Source organism: Heloderma suspectum, chromosome 6 (genome assembly GCF_057233095.1).
Source record: "Heloderma suspectum isolate Gila_16-S chromosome 6, 16-S_ref, whole genome shotgun sequence".
Lineage (NCBI taxonomy): Eukaryota > Metazoa > Chordata > Lepidosauria > Squamata > Helodermatidae > Heloderma > Heloderma suspectum.
The window spans coordinates 52,628,149-52,648,048 of record NC_139463.1 but is presented as its reverse complement, the minus strand read 5'-3'; the positions used below and the strand labels follow the sequence as shown (position 1 = coordinate 52,648,048).

The window sequence follows — 19,900 nt, the reverse complement described above, 5'->3', positions numbered from 1 at the left end:
GTTGGGGGCCGATAAGGCTATTGAATCCACCCCCAGAACACTTACACGATTTCCAGCAAGTGCAGCGAGATCGTTCATAGCTGGCTGTTTAACAAAAGCAACCACAAATAATGAGAATTTATTACACAACACGCTTTCCTAACAATTGCAGCTAGATGGTTGTTGTCGTTCAGTCGTGTCCGACTCTTCGTGACCCCGTGGACCATAGCACGCCAGGCCTTCCTGTCCTGCGCTCTCTCCCGGAGTGTGCTCAAGTCCATATTCATTGCATCGGTGATGCTATCCAGCCATCTCATCCTCTGCCATCCCCTTCTCCTTTTGCCTTCAGTCTTTCCCAGCATCAGGGTCTTTTCCAGTGACTTTTCTCTTCACATTAGGTGGCCAAAATATAAGTATCTGTCCTTCCAATGAGCACTCAGGGTTGATTTCCTTTAGGATGGACTGATTTGACCTCCTTGCAGTCCAGGGCACTGGTAAGAGTCTTCTCCAGCACCACAGTTCGAAAGCATCAGTTCTTCGGCGCTCAGCCTTCCTTACAGTCCAGCTCTCACAGCCATACGTTGCTACTGGGAAAACCATAGCTTTGATTAGACGGACCTTTGTCGGCAAGGTGATGTCTCTGCTTCTTACTATGCTGTCTAGGTTGGCCATAGCTTTCCTCCCAAGGAGCAAGCATCTTTTAATTTCATGGCTACAGTCACCATCTGTGGTGATCTTGGAGCCCAAGAAAATAAAATCTGTCACTGCTTCGATTTCTTCCCCTTCTATATGCCAGGAAGTGATGGGGCCAGATGCCATGATCTTAGTTTTTTAATGTTGAGTTTCAAAACAGCTTTTGCACTCTCTACTTTCACCCTCAACAAGAACCTCTTTAGATCCTCTTTGCTTTCTGCCATTAGGGGGGTATCGTCTGCGTCTCTGAGGTTGTTGATAATTCTCCCGGCAATCTTAATTCCGACCTGTGATTCATCCAACCCGGCATTTCTCATGATGTACTCTGCATATAAATTAAATAAGCAGGGTGACAATATGCAGCCTTGTCATACTCCTTTCCCAATTTTGAACCAATTGGTTGTTCCATGTCCGGTTCTTACTGTTGCTTCTTGACCCTCGTACAGGTTTCTCAGGAGACAGGTAAGGTGGTCTGGTACTCCCATTTCTTGAAGAATTTGCCAGTTTGTTGTGATCCACACAATCAAAGGCTTTAGCGTAATCAATGTAGCAGAAATAGACGTTTTTCTGGAATTCTCTTGCTTTCTCCATGATCCAGCGAATGTTGGCGATTTGATCTCCAGTTCCTCTGCCTCTTCGGATCCCATCTTGTACTTCCGGTAGTTCTCAGTTCACATACTGCTGAAGCCTAGCTTGTAGGATTTTGAGCATAACCTTGCTGGCATGTAAAATGAGTGTAATTGTACGGTAGTTTGAACACTCTTTGGCGTTGCCCTTCTTTGGAACTGGAATGTAAACTGACCTTTTCCAGTCTTGTGGCCACTGTTAAGTGTTCGGTAGCCAGCAAATAGAAATATCTAAGAGGACTCTCGCTTAAAGAATGGTACAACAGAGTATGGTAGACTGCGTTATTAGAAAAATTGACAAATAATATTACATTAGCAAACGGACAAAGAAAAAAGGACAGTTTTACGGAAGTATGGCACAGTTTTATTGCTTATACAAATGCGGAGAAGCAATGGAGTGTTCCCTCTTACTACAAAACTCTGTGGTTATCATAGAACACAGGAAGGTACTATACATGATTAAAATAACAAATAAGAAGGTATATGTATTAACCAATTGTAATGTATGTTTTCAAACATAAAAAATCGCAGTGAAAGTTTAGTGTATTCTTTTGTTCTTAAGAATAAAATATGTACATCTTATCATTGTTAACAGCGTGGATAACTTGTAAATTGTTGTACAATTTATTATGCATTTGTCGAACAAGTTGTACAGACAGATAATGTACATGTATTGTAATGCAAATGAAATAAAGAACTGTTAAAATCTTTTTTTTTTAAAGAAATTTTTGACCTGGCACCATGACCTAAAAATATCTTATTCCATCATTCCACTCATGACAAATATCAATGATCTTTTGTCATGAGATCCATATATTATTAAAGCCATCGAAACTGGATGTCATGATACCAGAATCGCTGTGAAATATTTTTATATTTGTTGAAGACCCTGGAGTTTGGTAAAAATAACAATGAAACTAGTGCTGAAAAATTGATTTGATTGGAATGTTATATTATACACAAAAAGCTATTTTTGTGAATGTAAAAAAAAAAGAATGGTAGTTTTATTGTTTATACAAATGTAGAGAAACGATGGAGTGTTCCCTTTTACTACAAAACTCTGTGGCTATCATAGAACATAAGAAGGTACTACACATGATTAAAATAACATTAAAATAACAAATAAGGTATATGTATTAACAAATTGTAATGTATGTTTTCAAACATAAAAAATTGCAATGAAAGTTTAGGTTATATATTTGTTAAGAATAAAATATGTACATTTTATCATTGCTAATATCATGGATAACTTGTAAATTGTTGTACAATTTATTATGCATTTGTTGAACAAAGTTGTACAGATAGATAAAAAGTAAGACAGGAGCAAGCAGTGAAGTGGCCAAGTTTGCCAATGACAACCAATTATTTAGGGTGGTTAAAACAAAAAGGGATTGTGGCGAGCTCCTGAAGGATCTCTCCAAACTGGGAGAATGGGCATCTAAATGGCAAATGCGGTTCAATGTAAGCGAGTGTAAAGTGATGCAAGTTGGGGCAAAAAATCCCAACGTCAAGTATAGCCTGATGGGATCTGAGCTAGCGGTGACCGACCAGGAAAGACATCTTGGGGTTGTGGTGGACATCCCAATGAAGATGTCAGCCCAGTGTGTGATTGCTGTAAAAAAGGCAAACTCCATGTTAGGCATGATTACAAAAGGGATTGAGAATAAAACTGCCAATATCATACTGCCATTATAGAAATCAATGGTGCGACCACACTTGGAATACTGTGTCCAGTTCTGGTCACCACACCTAAAAAAGGATATTGTAGAGCTGGAAAAGGTGCAGAAAAGGGCTACTAAAAATGATCAAGGGGCTGGAGCATCTCCCCTATGAGAGAAAGTTACAACAGCTGGGATTGTTACCTTGAAAAAAATGAGGGTGAGGGGAGACATGATGGAGGTCTACAGAATATGCTTGGTGTGGAGAATGTGGGTGGGGAGACATTTTTCTCCCTCTCTCAAAATGCTAGAACCCGGAGTCGTCCCATGAAGCTGGCGGGTGGGAGCTTCAGGACAGATGAGAGGGAGGGCTTCTTCCCACGGCGCAGAGCTAAACCATGGGATTCGCTACCACAGGATATGGTGAAGGGCACCAGTCTGGATGGCTTTAAAAGGGGGTTGGGCAAACTCCCGGAGAAGGCCACAGCCGGTCTCGGGGAGGCGCGAGGCTGGGGGGTCGGAGGCCCCGCTGCGGCCTTGCCTCAAAGGCGCCGCGCGGCTTCCGCGGCGAGACAACGCGGGCGACGGCCTCTGCGCCCGGCCCGAGGAGGAGCCCCGCCGCGCGCCGGACCCCCGCCTCCGGAGCCTCAAGCGCGGGGCCGCGGCGCAGGGCTGGTTGCGGACGCCGCCGGGCGCGCGGCTCGCGAGGGCCCCGCTCCGCGCTCCCCCTGCCTCGCCGCTCGCGCAGGGGGCGCGCTTGGAAACGCGCGCGCCCGGGAGCCGCCCCGCGCCGCGCCGGCTTCGCCGTGGAAGCCCGGCCCGGCCTGGGCAGGCGCGGCTGGATTCGTGCCTCCCACGGGCCCCTTTCTGCGGAGACGGGGCAGAAAAGGGAGCGAAACCCGCGAGAGAAGCGGCCTCGGGCCGCCCCCGGAGACGCGACCGGCGGCCGAGTGAGTCTGGGGACCTTCGCCCGGGGGCGCAGCGAGGCGCGTTGCCCCGTCGCGCGGGAGCGCGCTGACTTCCGCTCCGGGGCCAGGCCGGCGCGGCCCCCTCGCGACCCGCGGGCCGCCGCTCCTCGGTTGGCCGAGCAACCCCTGCAGCGAGTGGCCTTTGGCGGGGCCCCGCCCCCGCCCCCAATTTGCGGAACGAAGAAATGGAAGCCTGGAAAAAGTTACCTGCGCAGTGATCTCGAAGGCGAAATGTCGCTCTGATTACGATTTGGAAAGCGAAGGGCCCGAGGTGGGACGTTATCTTACTTTGCGGAATCCCCCGATGGTGCTCATGGAAGCCGAAGGCTCCACGGAACCCTCGGTGACAAAAGCCCACTGGGTCGCTGCTTTATAGCCGGGCTGTGCTCCACGTTAAATTAAACGTTTGGCGTGTTTGATGTATATAATAGTGATTGCGATACAGCAATTAGAAAGACTTGCGGTGATCTTAGGCGCCTACCGCCTGGCATTAAGCAAGAGAAATGTTGGTTCTGCTGCATCTGCGGACCTTGATACAATTCGGGACTCCTGCAGCTGCTTTTAGCTTCGAGGGAAAACTAGTTGTGATGCAGGAGATCTATAAATCATGCATGTTTCCTCCTGCAGGGCAACTGACAGCCTGGAGATGGGGCAACTCATATTGGGAAAACAGCATGGAGTGAAAGGGGGAGTGAAAGGGTGAACCCCGTCTCCTATTTCTGTAGTGCTGGCCTGAGGTGTGTGCGTGGGGGAGCTGTTGGTGCTTTTGCCGGATCTCTCAGCATCACATCTACTACAATGTCACATCATAGATCCTCCCAACATCACATCTATTGTTGCCCTCATATCTTAAAACTTCAAAACATATGTCCAGGACAGTTTCGCATTTCGGACTCCACAGATTTGCATATTTTTATTGACACACACCATCTCACTACCAGAATATTTAAATCATGCACTCAAGGAAGAGCTTCTTTTGTATTCTGCCACCTTAACAAATCAATTAGGATTGCCAACTGTCAGGTACTTTATCTGTCTACAAGGCATTTTTGCCTATGAAGAATTTTGTTGAATAAACCAGATAATTTGAACTTGGTGGTTTAATTTTTTCAGTTGATCACGCTCATCTCCCACACTGATCTCAACAGTACTTAGAATCAGAATAATAGGGTTGGAAGAGGCCTACAAGGCCATCGAGTCCAACCCCCTGCTTCTTCTGTTGTCTTCCACCTTTTCTTCTTGTTGGAATGGTTTGTAACTGCACCTTGAGATTTTCCATTTTTAAAAGCTCCCACCCATCTTGGACTCCTTTTCTCGTTAGCGTCGCTTGCCATGGGACCTCACTGATCATTGTTCTGAGTTTATTAAAATCAGCTTTCCTAAAATCCAGGGTACGCGTTTGGCTGCACTCAACTTTTGCTTCTTTTAGAACCAAGAACTCAAGTACAACATGGTCACTTTCCCCCAGAGTTCCTGTAACTGCTACTTTATCCAGTAAGTCATCTCTTGGTTAGGATCAAGTCAAGGGTAGCCGATCCTCTAGTTCCTTCCTCTACTTTCTGTAGGAGGAAGTTATCCGCCACGCAAGTCAGGAATTTCCTGGAGGGGCCATGTTTTGCAGAATTTGTCTCCAAACAAATATTGGGGAAATTGAAGTCCCCCATTACTACTACTTCATGCTTCCTTAAAACATTGGCTATTTGCTTTTCAAAAGTTTCATCCTCATTTCTCCTTGATTGGGTGGCCGGTAGTAGACTCTGACCACCAGGTTCCTTGTATTCTTTGGTCCATTTATTTTGATCCAGATGCTCTCGATGGGGCTCGCAAGCTCCTCCTCCTGTATTTCTGTGCAGAGATATGTATTTTTCATGTACAGTGCAACCCCACCTCCCTTTCTGTTCCTCCTGTTCTTTTTGAACAAGTTATATCCTTCAATTGCTGTATTCCAGTCATGGGAGTCATCCCAGCAAGTCTCAGTTATACCTATCAAGTCATAATTTCCCTCTGTTCTGTTTGTTTCCCATACTCTGGGCATTCGTATATAGACATTGAAGACCATGTGCTTTCCTTCTACATGTTTCTGAAGACTGTTATTGGGCGCTGTTAGAGCTGTTCTCTCTGTTGCGGTGCATGAGCCTTCGTCCATTGTTGCCACCAACTTTACATCTCCCTTCCCCGTAGGATTCAGTTTAAAGCCATCCTGATGAAGTTCTTCATGCTTTGGCCAAGCACATTCTTCCCAGCCTTTGTGAGGTGCAACCCGTCCCTTGCCAACAGCCCGTCTTCCAGGAAATATAGGCCATGGTCCCAGAATCCAAATCTCTCCTGCTGGCACCACCTTCGTAGCCAGTCATTGACCCGGAGCATTTTTCTTTCCCTTTCTATCCCTTTTCTAACTACTGGAAGGATGGATGAGAAAACTCTCTGGGCCCCAAAGTTCTCGAGTTTCCTTCCCAAAGCTTCAAAGTCTGATGTGATTTCTTCGTAGCTCCGCTTGGCGGTATCATTTGTTCCTACATGGATGAGAAGAAAGGGCTTGATGAGTGCAGGCAACCTTTCAGTCACGTCTCTAATCCGTCCTCCTGGGAGACAACATACCTGGTGAGTCCACGGGTCTTCGCCACGTACTTGGGTTTTGATCCCACGCAGCAAGGAGTCTCTCACTACTACTATTCTACTATGGAATAATGGGCTCAAGGAGTCTCTCACTACTACTACTCACTATGGAATAATGGTCTCAAGTTACAGGAAGCCAGATTCCGGCTGAACATCAGGAAAAACATCTTGACTGTAAGAGCAATATGACAATGGAATCAATTACCTGGGGAGGTGGTGGGCTCTCCCACACTGCAGGCCTTCAAGACGAGGCTGGACAGCCATTTCTCAGGGATGCTCTGACTTGGATTCCTGCATTGAGCAGGGGGTTGGACTCGATGGCCTTGTAGGCCCCTTCCAACCCTACTATTCTATGATTCTATGATTCTGTATTCTCTTCCTGTTGTTATAGGCCTGGGTCTCATTGCCTCTGCTTGACTGACCTTCAGCCTTGTGCTCACTCTCGTGCAGGTTCCCCTGTGATTCTTCCTCTGCAGGCTGTCCTCCAGTCTCATCCGCAAGTACCTGGAATCGGTTCCACAGCTCCACTGCTTCCACTGGTGCAGAGTGGCGTCTAGTTCTTCTTCTCCTAGCTGTCCCCCTTTTCCAAGGAGTATCCTCCACTGCATTTTTCCTCACCTCAGCATTTCCCACTTCTGCCTCAGCTTGCTGTTGCTCTTCAAGCTTCTGGTCTTCACTTTGCTGCTGTAGTTCGACCATTCTGTCCAGGAACTCTTCGTGTTCTCTTATTCCCCGGAGGGTCGACAGTTGTCGCTCCAGTCCTCTTACTTTTTCTTCCGGCAGCGTGATCAACTTGCACTTGTTGCAGGTGTAGGCCATGTTGTTCTCAGGCAAGAAAACAAAGATGGCACACACCTTGCAGGTCACCACCACTGGAGAGTCTTGTCCTTCCATAGCCTCTTTTCCCTTTTTCTGTCTAGCTTTCTGATGGTTCTAGACTAGCCTGGTCCTGGTCCTGGTCCTGGTCCTCTGCTCACTGGAGGTTAAACTCACTGATTCAACTCTTACTTCAATGCAACCTTTGTCCCAGGGGAAAGGGAAGCTATACTGCTTAGAGTGGAAGAGCTTGTGCTGTGTATACAGAAGGTCCCAGGTTCAGTCCCCACATCTCAGGGAGCAGGATTGGAGATTGCGTCTCTGCCTGAGTCTCTGAAGAACCGTTGCCAGTGAGAGCTGTCTGTGCTTGTCTGTAGCGACCAGTGGTCTGATCACTGTCTGATCATATTAGACCACTGGTGATTGCTCATATGCTCAGCCTGGTCCACTCCCTGATCAGTCAAGATCTGTCTCTGGCTCTACACATCGCTGGCACCACCCACTGACCATGTATTTTTAAAGTGACAAGTAAGGCACTTACATCTAAATTTAAGATAGAAGGATAGATCACATGGTGGGATGGGAATGAGAGGAGAAATGTTCAAGCTTTTTTTTTTTAAGGTACACTAACTGGCAGAAGCGTAATGTTACTTTTTACTGTTTTGTTGCTTAATATTCTTCCTTTTCCAGGGCAGGATGTTTTTGGTTGGGCTGACAGGTGGCATTGCATCAGGAAAAAGCACAGCAGTTGCTATGCTGCGGGAACTGGGCTGTGCTGTTATCGATGCTGATGTTGTAGCCCGGCAAGGTGAGTTTTCTGCTGCCATCCTATGCTATTAGCGATAGAAGTGAACAGAAGATGGACTGCGATTCACCAGTGGACCACTGGCCAGAGGTAGTAAATCCTGCAGAATCCCCAAATGAGACATCATTGGGTAGCTCCATGCTACTTGACATCCTGTCCTAATTGTGGCATTCTCAAGTGCCTCATTGCCAAGCTACACATAACATTGTCTTCTTCAAAAAGCAGCTGTAGAGTTAGAGGGGTGATTTAATTCAGGGCTGCATTGCTGGGAGAGGGAGGTTTAACTCTTTGCCCCCACACTGCAGCCCTGATTTCAATCACAGACGCAGACATGGTTTGGTCCTCAGAGTGAGGAAATAGAATCCTTCAAGATCATGTGTTCATGGGGGCAGAGAGGGAGGAGTAGGTTTGCTTTCCTAACCTCAGTAGGCCATATTTGAGACATCGGGATACAAACAGTAAAGTATTGTTTCTCAGTTAGTATCCATTTCCCTGTAGCCATTTTGCCTATCCCAAAGCTTTACAATTATATGTATTACTTAGGGCAGTGTCATCACTTGGGGCAGCCAGTAGAAGTGGGGGTATTGCATTGCATTATTAACCTACAAAATTCACCGTCACAGGATATTGTTATTGTCCATTAGCAGAAATGTCTTTAGACTGGATCAAATACATTTGTGAAGGATAGATCTGTCAGAAGCGACTAGCCTTGATAGCAAGAAATGTACTCTCTGTCTTCTGGTTACTAAAAGCCCAGTGGTTTTCAGCACAATGGGTGTTGCCATCCTGCGCTGCTTGTAAGCTTCCAAATGCATCTGGCTGACTACTGCTGGAAGGCAGAATGCTGATCTAGATTTACCATTGGTCAGTTCTTCTGCTCTTATTCACTAGTCTGTGGATTGGTGCTGGAGACAAGAGCACTAATCTGGTAATTTTCAAGAGCTACCTTGGCTTTCTGCTTTTAAGTAATAAGTTGTCTTCTTTCCTCCCCTCCATTATCTGCAGTTGGAACCTGCCTTTCTTGTCAGTTGCAGAGCTCTGCTAAGTAGGGATGTCAGAGAATTCCACCATGGACCCCAATGGGCCCGGATTCCAAGAACTACACCATTTGCGTCCAATGGCTACGCCATTTGCGTCCCTGTTTCCCACGCGATAGGCTACGCAAATATCTATGTAAATATAATTTGCATAGCCCATCACATGAAAACAGGAATGCAAATGGCGTACTGGATGCCATTTGCATCCAGACTTAGCACAACGATACGGCACGGCAATGGCAGCCAGCCGTATCGCCAGCGCTGTGGAGCCGGCCACCAGCTCTGCAGGATCACCACAAGGTGGAGCCAGCCTGGACGGATTCCCGGGGGAGGGATGGATCGCCCCCTCCGCGGGCCCCCCCACCCAGAACGGGGTAAGTGATCCACCTATCCCTACTGCTAAGTGTGTGGAATAGCAGAAGCCTACCAACTTGCAGGAGGTCTCCAATTGTCACCTTTGGCTCTGATCGAGTTTCTCGGTCCTACCCCTGACTACACATTTAAGGAAACTCCAGTGTGGTTTTAACGTTAACTAGGGTTGTGCATCTCTTCGGTGCCAAATCCTGAAGCAAATCAGGGTGATTCGATGGTGCCTCGGTGTAATCCGAAGCACATCAGGCCAGGTCCGAGGCACTGCGATGCGGGTCACTGACGAAGTGCCTCGGTCTGCCTTGGAGATTCGAAGCTATTCTGATGCCTTTTGAAGCCCAGATAGTGTGTCTCCAAAATGTATCATCTTGAAAAAGATCAGGGAGAGGAGGAGAAGGGAGTGAGCTTCGGTGAATGACAACTCTAATTGCCATATTAGGGTTGAACGTAACCCAGCAGTCTCCAATCAGTGACAGTGGTGGAGGATGGAGGCGGGGAATATTGGATATATTGGAGAAAAAAGCCTGTTTTTGTTCATTGCAAGAGAGATGAGATCGCCATTACTGGAGAGAGCTCTGAAGTTATTTAGAATCAGACTAAACAGAATAGGGAAGACCCACAGATCAGTTACACATGAGCTCACTAATATTCCTAATGAATATGCAGTGGAGATGAAGAATAGATTTAAGGGACTAGATTTAGTAGATAGGGTCCGGAAGAACTATGGACAGAAGTTCACAACATTGTTCAGGAGGCGGCAACAAAAAACGTCCCAAAGAAAAACAAGAAGGCAAGATGGCTGTCTGCTGAGACACTGGAAGCAGCCCAAGAAAGAAGGAAAGCAAAAGGCAACAGTGATAGGGGGAGATATGCCCAACTAAATGCAAAATTCCAGAGGTTAGCCAAAAGAGATCAGGAATTATTTTTAAACAAGCAGTGTGCAGAAGCGGAAGAAGATGATAGAATAGGAAGGACAAGAGACCTCTTCCAGAAAATTAGAAACATCGGAGGTAAATTCCAGGCAAAAAGGGGTATGATCAAAAACAAAGATGGCAAGGACCTAAGAGAAGCAGAAGAGATCAAGAAAAGGTGGCAAGAATATACGGAAGATCTGTATAGGAAAGATAATAATATCGGGGATAGATTTGACGGTGTGGTCAGTGAGCTAGAGCCAGACATCCTGAAGAGTGAGGTTGAATGGGCCTTAAGAAGCATTGCTAATAACAAGGCAGCAGGAGATGACGGTATCCCAGCTGAACTGTTTAAAATCTTGCAAGATGGTGCTGTCAAGGTGATGTATGCGATATGCCAGCAAATTTGGAAAACACAAGAATGGCCAACAGATTGGAAAAAATCAACTTATATCCCCATACCAAAAAAGGGAAGCACCAAAGAATGTTCAAACTATCAAACAGTGGCGCTTATTTCACATGCCAGTAAGGTAATGCTCAAGATCTTGTAAGGTAGACTCCATCAATTCATGGAACGAGAATTGCGAGATGTACAAGCTGGGTTTCGAAAAGGCAGAGGAACTAGAGACCAAATTGCCAATATCCGCTGGATAATGGAGAAAGCCAGGGAGTTTCAGAAAAACATCTATTTCTGTTTTATTGACTATTCTAAAGCCTTTGACTGTGTGGATTATAACAAATTGTGGCAAGTTCTTGGTGGTATGGGGATACCAAGTCATCTTGTCTGCCTCCTGAGGAATCTGTATAACGACCAAGTAGCAACGGTAAGAACAGACCACAGAACAACGGACTGGTTTAAGATTGGGAAAGGAGTACGGCAGGGTTGTATACTCTCACCCTACCTATTCAACCTGTACGCAGAACACATCATGCGACATGCTGGGCTCGATGAAGCCGAGGCTGGAGTTAAAATCGCTGGAAGAAACATTAACAATCTCCGATATGCAGATGATACCACTTTGATGGCTGAAAGCGAGGAGGAGCTGAGGAAGATCAAACCAGTCCATACTCCAGGAAATAAAGCCAGACTGCTCACTTGAGGGAAGGATATTAACGGCAAAACTGAAGTACTTTGGCCACATCATGAGAAGACAGGATACGCTGGAGAAGATGCTGATGCTAGGGAAAGTGGAAGGCAAAAGGAAGAGGGGCCGACCAAGGGCAAGGTGGATGGATGATATTCTAGAGGTGACGGACTCGACCCTGGGGGAGCTGGGGGTGGCGACGGCCGACAGGAGGCTCTGGCGTGGGCTGGTCCATGAAGTCACGAAGAGTCGGAGGCGACTGAACGAATAAACAACAACAAAAAGTGGTGTGTGTGTTGGACTCTTTCCCACTCTTTCTTCATAGTTTTCTGGCTCGATCCTTTTAAAAAACACAAAAAATGTTTTTAAAAAGTATTTTCTTTTCCTTGTTCTTGGCTCTCCTCCACCCCCGCCCTTCTCAATTGCTGTATTCCTTCCCATTTTTGAACTCTGTATCTTTTCCCTAAAAAAATAAAATATAAACGCTTTTCTTTGCTTGTAGGTAGTTCTGTATTTGCTTTTCTTTTGCTCTTGTGTGCTTGTGTTGGGTCAAGCAAAGCACTACACACATCCACATTTCAAAATATAGTGGGCAAAGCACCACATCATTTAAATAATACTCCACTGTGTGTCAAAGCAAGCAAGCCCAATATGAGGCATCTTTGGGGTGTTGAATCCACTGCAGATTTCTCCAACATCCCTACTGTTACAGCCAAACAGAGTACTTGAGAGAGAGTGAGAAGGAAGTTATATGGATTTAGAAAGATGGAGCTGGGCACATAAAGTTGACCAGACTTTAGAAATCCAGCAAATTTTTACCACAGGGCAAAAATGAATCAATGCATAAATCAACCATGAACTTTAAATCTAAGTTGGCAAATTGGCAGTCCACAGCCTGGATGCCGACTTTATCTGGCCCCAGATTACCAGATTTAGTAGTACTAGGGGAGAGGGATTATTTGCACTTCAAAGAAACCTACAGCAGAGATTAAGTATAGTGACCTCCTAATCACCGCTTAAACACCTAACTTCTCTGATTATCCCTTTATGACCTTTGGTTTGAGTTCCTGAGAACCACACATTTTATCTGTGCCTAGCATAAAAACTACTGGGCCAAACTGTCTGTGATTTGGCAGGTGGAATCCCCGCCCCCCTGCAGTGGGGGCTGAGAGGTCCCCAAATTTCATGTACTTCTGTAGAAACAGTGAAAAGTTATAGCTCTTTGCTTTGAGTGTTTTCGTTGAAAAAAATCAAATTTTAACTCTGCCTAGCACAGAAACTACTGGGCCAAACTGTCTTAAATTTGGCAGGAGGAATCCCCTCCGTGGGGGCTGCCAGCTCCCGTTATGTCATGTATTTATCATGAAAATGGAAAAAGTTATGGCCATTTCTATTTTCCAATGCAAGTCAATGGGAAAACGTATCAGAACGATTCGAATATCTGAATGTCACTTCGGATCCGAAGTGAAGGGGATGGGGTCTGAATCAGCCCGAAGTGAAGCAGGGCTGCTTTGGAAGGTCCAAAGCGGCATCTGTAGCAAAGCAGGGGGTCCGTGCACAGCCCTAATGTTAACACCCTTTTCCTTTCCTCAGTGGTCCAGCCACACTTCCGGGCATACGAGCGTATTGTGCATTCCTTTGGTCCTGAAATACTCTTGGAGAGTGGCGAGATCAACCGCGAAGCTCTAAGAAACATAATTTTCTCCCATCCAGAAAAACGTCAGCTGCTAAACTCCATCACTCACCCTGAGATCCAGAAGGAGATGCTAAAACAGATTTTGAAATACTTTGTGTTGGGTAAGCTGCTGATGGGCTTGCTTTTACTTTGCGGAATCCTCAGGGCATCCATATTTGCTGACAAAAACTGCAAGATCTCCCTTTGCCATGTGTATCATTTTCCTTTGACAGCGAGAGACAAAGGTTTGGAAAAAGCGTCTTTGCCGGCTTCCTTTGTGCCATGCTGTTTGTGATCATCCATTCACTGTTTACATCCTGAGAATTCGCCGTCCTTTATACTTGACCTTTGCATTTTTACCCTTGATATGGCATTAAAGAGTGCACACAAGAGAGTCTTTGGGAAGTATTGTGCATAATGTCGCACCTTCTGAAGTGCTCACACATCTTCCCTGCACCCCAGTCTCCCTAGGGTGCAGGGAAGGTCCCTTATAAGTAAAAGCTCTTTTTGAACCTGATAAGGTCAGTTCATAGTTTGACAGCTGAGGTTGTCCAGCATCTTTCTATTTCTTCCCTTTCATTTTTCTGATAACTGTAACAAATACAGCTGTCAATCCTGTCTAATCAAGTGCCTGATAATATTGCTGGCAGCTTTAGAAGTCTCGGGGCAGAAAAGAAGAATATCCTCACTAGAAGGTGCTGGAATTTATTGGGGGCGGACAGGGCAATGGGGTGATGTGGGGGCTCTGCCCTCCCGCTTGTAAGGCATGTATAAGCCTTACTTGGAAGAGGGAGGGAGGGAGGGAGGGAGGAAAACACGTGGGAAAAGCGGGAACAACCTTACTGGTGGTCTTCAAAATAACTGATTTTTTTCCACTAAGGAAAACATTTATGCAAATTAAATTTATTTGGAGTAATTATTCTCCCATTATTCAAATTAGTTGTGGCATTATAAAAGGGAAAAAAAAGATAGGGAGGAAACTCCAAATGCTGAGAAACGATTTTATTATAAGCCCAATGCATTTCGGAAGATTCTTCCTCTGGGGCGCTGTACACAACGCGCAGAAAGGGCTCGCTGACAAGAACCTCCTCGAGGTGCTCCTCCTCTTCGCCTGCTTGCCTCTTGCTCGAGGGCTCATCTTTCCTCCTCATGTGAGAGGGCGAAGTCTGGGGCTGGGGCTGAGTCCAGGCACAAATTAAGCTATTTTTAAAACCAAGAGTCAGAAATAAGATGTAACAATAAAAACCTGCAGAATCAAATATTCTGCCCTGTGCAGGAAGAGATGACAGAATTCTTAGGGGTTGTAATCATATGTTTAGGGGACAGAATTTCCCCCCAGAACCTATGGGAACACTTATTCCTCTCCTTCTAGCTGAGGTCATTTTATATAGTTAGGCTGCAATCCTATACCCACTTACCTGGCGGTACATTCCTTTGAACATAGTAGAATTTACTTCTGAGTGGATGTATATTAGATTGCAGTATTAAAACCTGTTAGGATATCTCTTGCAGCGATATATGGCATTTTTTAAATGCAGACTTAATTCAGCGGGGCGGGGGGGTGCACAGAACCAAACTAACTGAAGGCCAGAATCCAAAAAGCTACTTTTCTTTCATTTGAACTGCATACTATAATGCTGAAACTTCCCTGAGTTTCAGAAGCAGTTTGCCACATACCATTGGGGGAGAGGAAGGTTCTCTTAGGGGAAAAAACAACTACTCCAGTAATTTATTGGCATACGGATTCTGGCCCAAATTTCGTGCTCCAGAATCTACAAATGGAATATACTTCATGCAAATTATTTATTTGCATACATTTGCAACACTTTATGCAAGATATTTAGTGAAGTTTGGGGAAAAGAGTTTGTAGTTTCCAGTAGAAAATTTGCTTTATTTTTCTAGGCTACCGGTATGTCATCCTGGATATCCCCCTCCTCTTTGAAACCAACACACTGACCAGGTTCATGAAATATACAGTTCTTGTGTACTGGTAAGGACATTGCTGGGAACAATATTGTATGTCATTAAACACTGGGATTGGTTTGGTTTGGAACAGAGGATGGCCATTGGAATGCATTGATTTCTTCCCAATAGACCTAGGAAAACGTGGAATTTCTGAGAAACCATTTGAATGCATTAAACCCATTGCGATTGGTTGCAGTACCCAAATAGCCCTTCTGAATGGAATGACCACTGAAATGGGTTGGGGTCCTGCCACCCCCAGACCTGCAAGCCTCAGTATAAAGCCTTATTAACAGTAAAGCCATTGGATGGCTGAGTTCATCCCCACCAACCATCAGTTATTCTGAATGACAATGACTATTCTGAATGAGAAGCCTTTTCTATAGCTCTGTTCTGTGAGGCTTCTAGGTCTGTTGCTAGGATCCCAGTCTACTCCAATGGATTTCAACGACCATTCTATTTGGAAAAGCAATACTTTTCTGCATGGCCGTTTAGGTACTGCCCTTAAGCCACTGTGTAAACAATAATGGGTTTAGTGAATTTCTAAATGGCCATTTGGAAATTCCATATATTCATTTGGCCATTCAAAACATTCCAGTAGCCATTCTCTGGCTTTTTTTAGCACATCCTGTGTTTGACAGGCTGAATTTTGGCTTCAGGTCATGTCCAGAGAGCAAAGCCCATCATGTGCTGAGAATGCCAGATCATCCCAAAGGAAGGACACATCCTCCCTTGCCTGGCATGGCTCAGCTGGCCAGCTCGAGGCCTGCTGACATCCAAGGGGGCAATCCAGATGCAAAGGGAAACCTGTTCACAGGCCGGCTGCAACCCTGGTTTGGAGAGAGTTGCTGTATTTCTGTGCACACAGATGCATTGTTGTCTTTATCTCATAGGCATGCTTCTGGTTTGTACAGACCCTTAGACTGGAGGGCTTACTGAAGCCCAGCAGGATCAAGCTGTTAACTTCCTGATTTGTAGCTCAGACACACACACTTACCTATGGGTTTCCTCTTGAAAGAAACCAGTATCAACTGAACTGAAATGCAGGGGGATGCAAGTTTTCCTTCCATCACAATGGTGTTCTCATCTGCAGCTCCTTACCTTTTTTCCTACTGGGAACCATTCAGTCAGATGGAAGAAAGTAAAGATGTATTCAGGGACTCTGTTGGGGAAGGGGGTAAAACTGCTCCCTACCCGTGTCAGTTTCTGGGTGAGGGAAAGAGTATGTTTTGGCTCTTTTCTGAGCAGGCTAGCTGATGGCTATCAATGTTCTCCTCCTCACAGAACAACAGGAGCTTTGACAACTGAGCCCACTCTTCTGCATAGTCCTATCCAACTCATCCATATAGTCCTACCCCGAGTTCCATTTCATAGTCATGCTAGAGTATGAGAAAGAGAGAATGTTGGGAACTGGATGGATTATTATTATTTTATTTATTTAATTTCTATAATGCCCCATAGCCAAAGCTCTCTGGGCAGTTTACAGAAATTAAAACATTAAACTACAATATACGAAGTTTAAAATCCATTTACATAAAACACACAGACAATATACACAAGCCGTGGGCTTTATAAGTTAAAAATCAAGCTCGGAAGCATATAGGTAGCCAGTGCAAGCAAGCCAGAGTTGGTCTTATATGTGCAGACTTTTTAGTCCCAGTTAGCAATCTGGCTGCCACATTTTGCATGAGCTACAGCTTCTGAACTGTCTTCAAAGGCAGCCCTACATAGAGTGCATTGCAATAATCTAACCTGGAGGTTACCAGGGCATAGATACCTGCAACCAGGTAATCCCTGTCCAGATAGGGGTGTAGCTGGGCCACCAACCAAAGTTGGTAGAAGGCACTCCGTGCCACTGAGGCCACCTGAGCTTCAAGTTCCGAGGATGGCTCCAGGAGGACCCCCAAGCTACAAACCTGCTTCTTCAGAGGGTGGGCGACCCCATCCAGTACAGGTTGAACACCCTCTATCCAGTCAGCAGAACCACCCACCAACAGCATCTCAGTCTTGTCTGGATTGAGCTTCAGTTTACTAGCTCTCACCCAGTCCATTGTCGCAGCCAGGCACAGATCTAGCACATCTGCAGCCTCACCTCATGACGATGAAAAGGAGAAGTAGAGCTCCGTGTCATCAGCATACTGATGACAACACACTCCAAAACTCTGGATGATCAAACCGTTTCATGTAGATGTTGAACAGCATGGAGGACAAACTGACCCCTGCAGAACCCCATACTGGAGAATCCATGGGGCTGAGCAATGTTCCCCAAGCACCACCTTCTGGAGCTGACCGTCCAACTAGGAGTGAAACCACTGCAGTGCAGTGCCTCCAACTCCCAGCTCAGAGTCATCCCAGAAGGATACCATGGTTGATGGTATCAAAAGCTGCTGAGAGATCAAGGAGAATCAACAGGGTTACACTACCCCTGTCTTTCTCCCGACATAAGTCATCATACAGAGCAACCAAGGCTGTTTCCATGCCAAAACCCAGCCTGAACCCCAACTGAAATGGATAGATAAGTAGATACTTCATACATGTGCGCACACTCACACACACACACATACACACACACAAAATTAGTGAACCTTTCTGATTTTCTTCCTGAGCTGAATTCTTCCCTTCCTCAATCAGTGACTCACAAACTCAGCTGTCCCGTCTGATGAGCAGGAATGGGTTCACTCTGGTGGAGGCAGAAGCATGCATTGCCGCCCAGCTGCCCCTCGCCCAGAAAGTCAAACTGGCTGACCGCATCATTGAAAACTCAGGAGATGTTGAGGTCATGAGAAGGCAGGTGCTGACGTTGCACGCTTTATTGGAAGACTCCTTGGATTTCCTTTTGGTGCGCCTGTTGGCGGCTGCAGCAATGGCTGGGGTTGGTGGTCTTGTGTATTTTCTCCTGCGGCAACTCATGTCTTAACTTGCCTTTCTTTCTTGGTAAAATCGGACCACACCCTTCCACGGTGGAGTCTTCTGTGTTGGAAACAGCAATAGAAATCCAGTTCCTACCACTAGTTCAACTATTTGAATGCAGATGACTAAAACAGGCACACACACCAAGCTCTTGGTTAAAATCATGCAAGATATCTTTCCAAAGGCCTTATAAAGTCTGAAAAGGAGGCCTCGTTCCTTTCAAAGTGACTCTTGGTTTCCTTTATAGTGCTCCTGGAAAAAACTAAAAGGTTGGTCATGTTTGAGGAGGGGGATGTGGGTGACATAGTTTACTCAGCTCTTTTGGTCTTCTGGGTTAGAGCTGTGGATGTGGAGTGTTAAAACACAATTCTCATATTTATTTGTTTTTAAAAATGTATTAAAGGGGCACAGGATTGCTCCTTCAGTCAAGGTGAGTCACACACAAAAAGGTTCCGCCATTACAAGCCTCAAAATTTTACTGCTTATAAAAATGACACCTGTTGATCTAAAAACTTGAAACTCGACATCCATTATCTTCCTGATGAGGTCTAAAATTGTGTAAAAATTCAAACTTATCTGATAAACATTGTCACATGTACAGCAAATTAAAAAGTGCTGAAAATTGACACATTTGTTCTTTTAACTCCAAGCTGTGGCTCAGCATATCACATATTTCTTTCAAATATGGGGGGGGGGGGGGACTACTGATATGCATTGTTCTGGTCTGTCGAGGAGGTGTGCCTTTCGTTGGTTTGGTGAAGTTCTGAACAGCGGTTCAAAAGTTTTTAAGGTTTTTCTGCCCCATGAAATGTATTGCAGCACGTGTTTGCAGAGTTCTGTCAAGCATGCTCAGTTTCACTCCGAAGTTAGAATGCTACCAGTATCCCAGTATCATCAGAAGAATTCGCCATTCTGAAAGCAGAAATACAGCACAAGGGCCCCACTCCTTGCTCTTACTTTCTGTGGGGTGGGAAAAGAACACGCAAGAATTGTGTCTCACACTAGGGGTATATTCACACGTTACACAGAGTGTGCGTTGACACACTATACACTCGTTAAGATGGTTGTGAGAATCTCGCCCTGTTCAGTCATTCTCGTTGTGTGTAAGCTGTACACATGAGGAAGGAAAATGGGGATGAGCTTGCTAGTTCCACCCCCTCCTTCACCGTTCTCACTGCTTCCTGCATGTGGAGGGCGACTGTCTGCAGAGGACAGGCTCCTTTATCTGTGGAAGTTCTCCCCGAGGTTTTAGAATCCTGATCCTTGAAATGAAATCATGGTTCCCATTAGTTCAGTATTTACGATCCCATTTGTCATATAGGCAAACTTGCAAGAAAGCAGATTCAAATACTTTGTGGAGGGGGTAGGATTGCCAGCACTGCAGTTACATATTTCCTTTTCAAAAACCTGGGAAATTCAGTGTTTAAAAAACCCTGCCGGTTTAAGACCAGGGTTAAGGCCCTCTCAGGTTGGCTCGAGCTCCGCAAAGCCAGCCGGGAGAGTGGAAGCCAAGGCTGATGCCTGAACCGACGTGCCCCGTGATCAGCGACGACGTTGTGCAATGGCACAAGCTGTGCTTGCTTACAAGTGTTCCTCCGTGCACCCACGCTTTTCCTTGGTCAGCCCCACGTTGTCCTGGTCCTGTCTTGCCTTACAAAGCATCTAGCCCTTCTGCTAGAAGAGGGCTCCCTCTCACTGTTTAACCCCTGCTGTCAGCGACTGATGTAAGCAGCAAGCCGGCATGGGTCAGCTCACAGGAGGATTCCTCTTGCAAAACAGTGAGGCTTAGA

The 19,900-nt window shown here is 45.7% G+C and overlaps 2 protein-coding genes across 4 annotated transcripts in view; one reads left to right on the top strand and one right to left on the bottom strand.

Annotated features, from left to right (window-relative positions):
- Positions 1–4,503, bottom strand: part of NMT1 (N-myristoyltransferase 1) — a 53,809-nt gene extending 49,306 nt beyond the window's left edge. The window contains exon 1 of the mRNA XM_084804287.1: positions 4,132–4,503. The gene's annotated coding sequence lies outside the window, so the exon portion shown is untranslated. The remainder of the gene's footprint in view (positions 1–4,131) is intronic.
- Positions 3,695–18,757, top strand: DCAKD (dephospho-CoA kinase domain containing). 3 transcript variants are annotated; one of them, XM_084804290.1, is made up of 5 exons: positions 3,695–4,195; positions 8,047–8,164; positions 13,277–13,360; positions 15,141–15,228; positions 17,832–18,757. In XM_084804290.1, the coding sequence occupies exons 2-5, from the start codon at positions 8,053–8,055 to the stop codon at positions 18,115–18,117; spliced, it is 570 nt and encodes a 189-aa protein (XP_084660416.1). In that variant the 5' UTR covers positions 3,695–4,195; positions 8,047–8,052; the 3' UTR covers positions 18,118–18,757. The 3 variants fall into 3 exon arrangements, with proteins under 3 accessions (XP_084660416.1, XP_084660414.1, XP_084660415.1); XM_084804288.1 differs by having other exon boundaries at positions 13,157–13,360; XM_084804289.1 differs by having other exon boundaries at positions 13,157–13,360; positions 15,860–18,735.
- Positions 18,758–19,900: the final 1,143 nt, after the last annotated feature.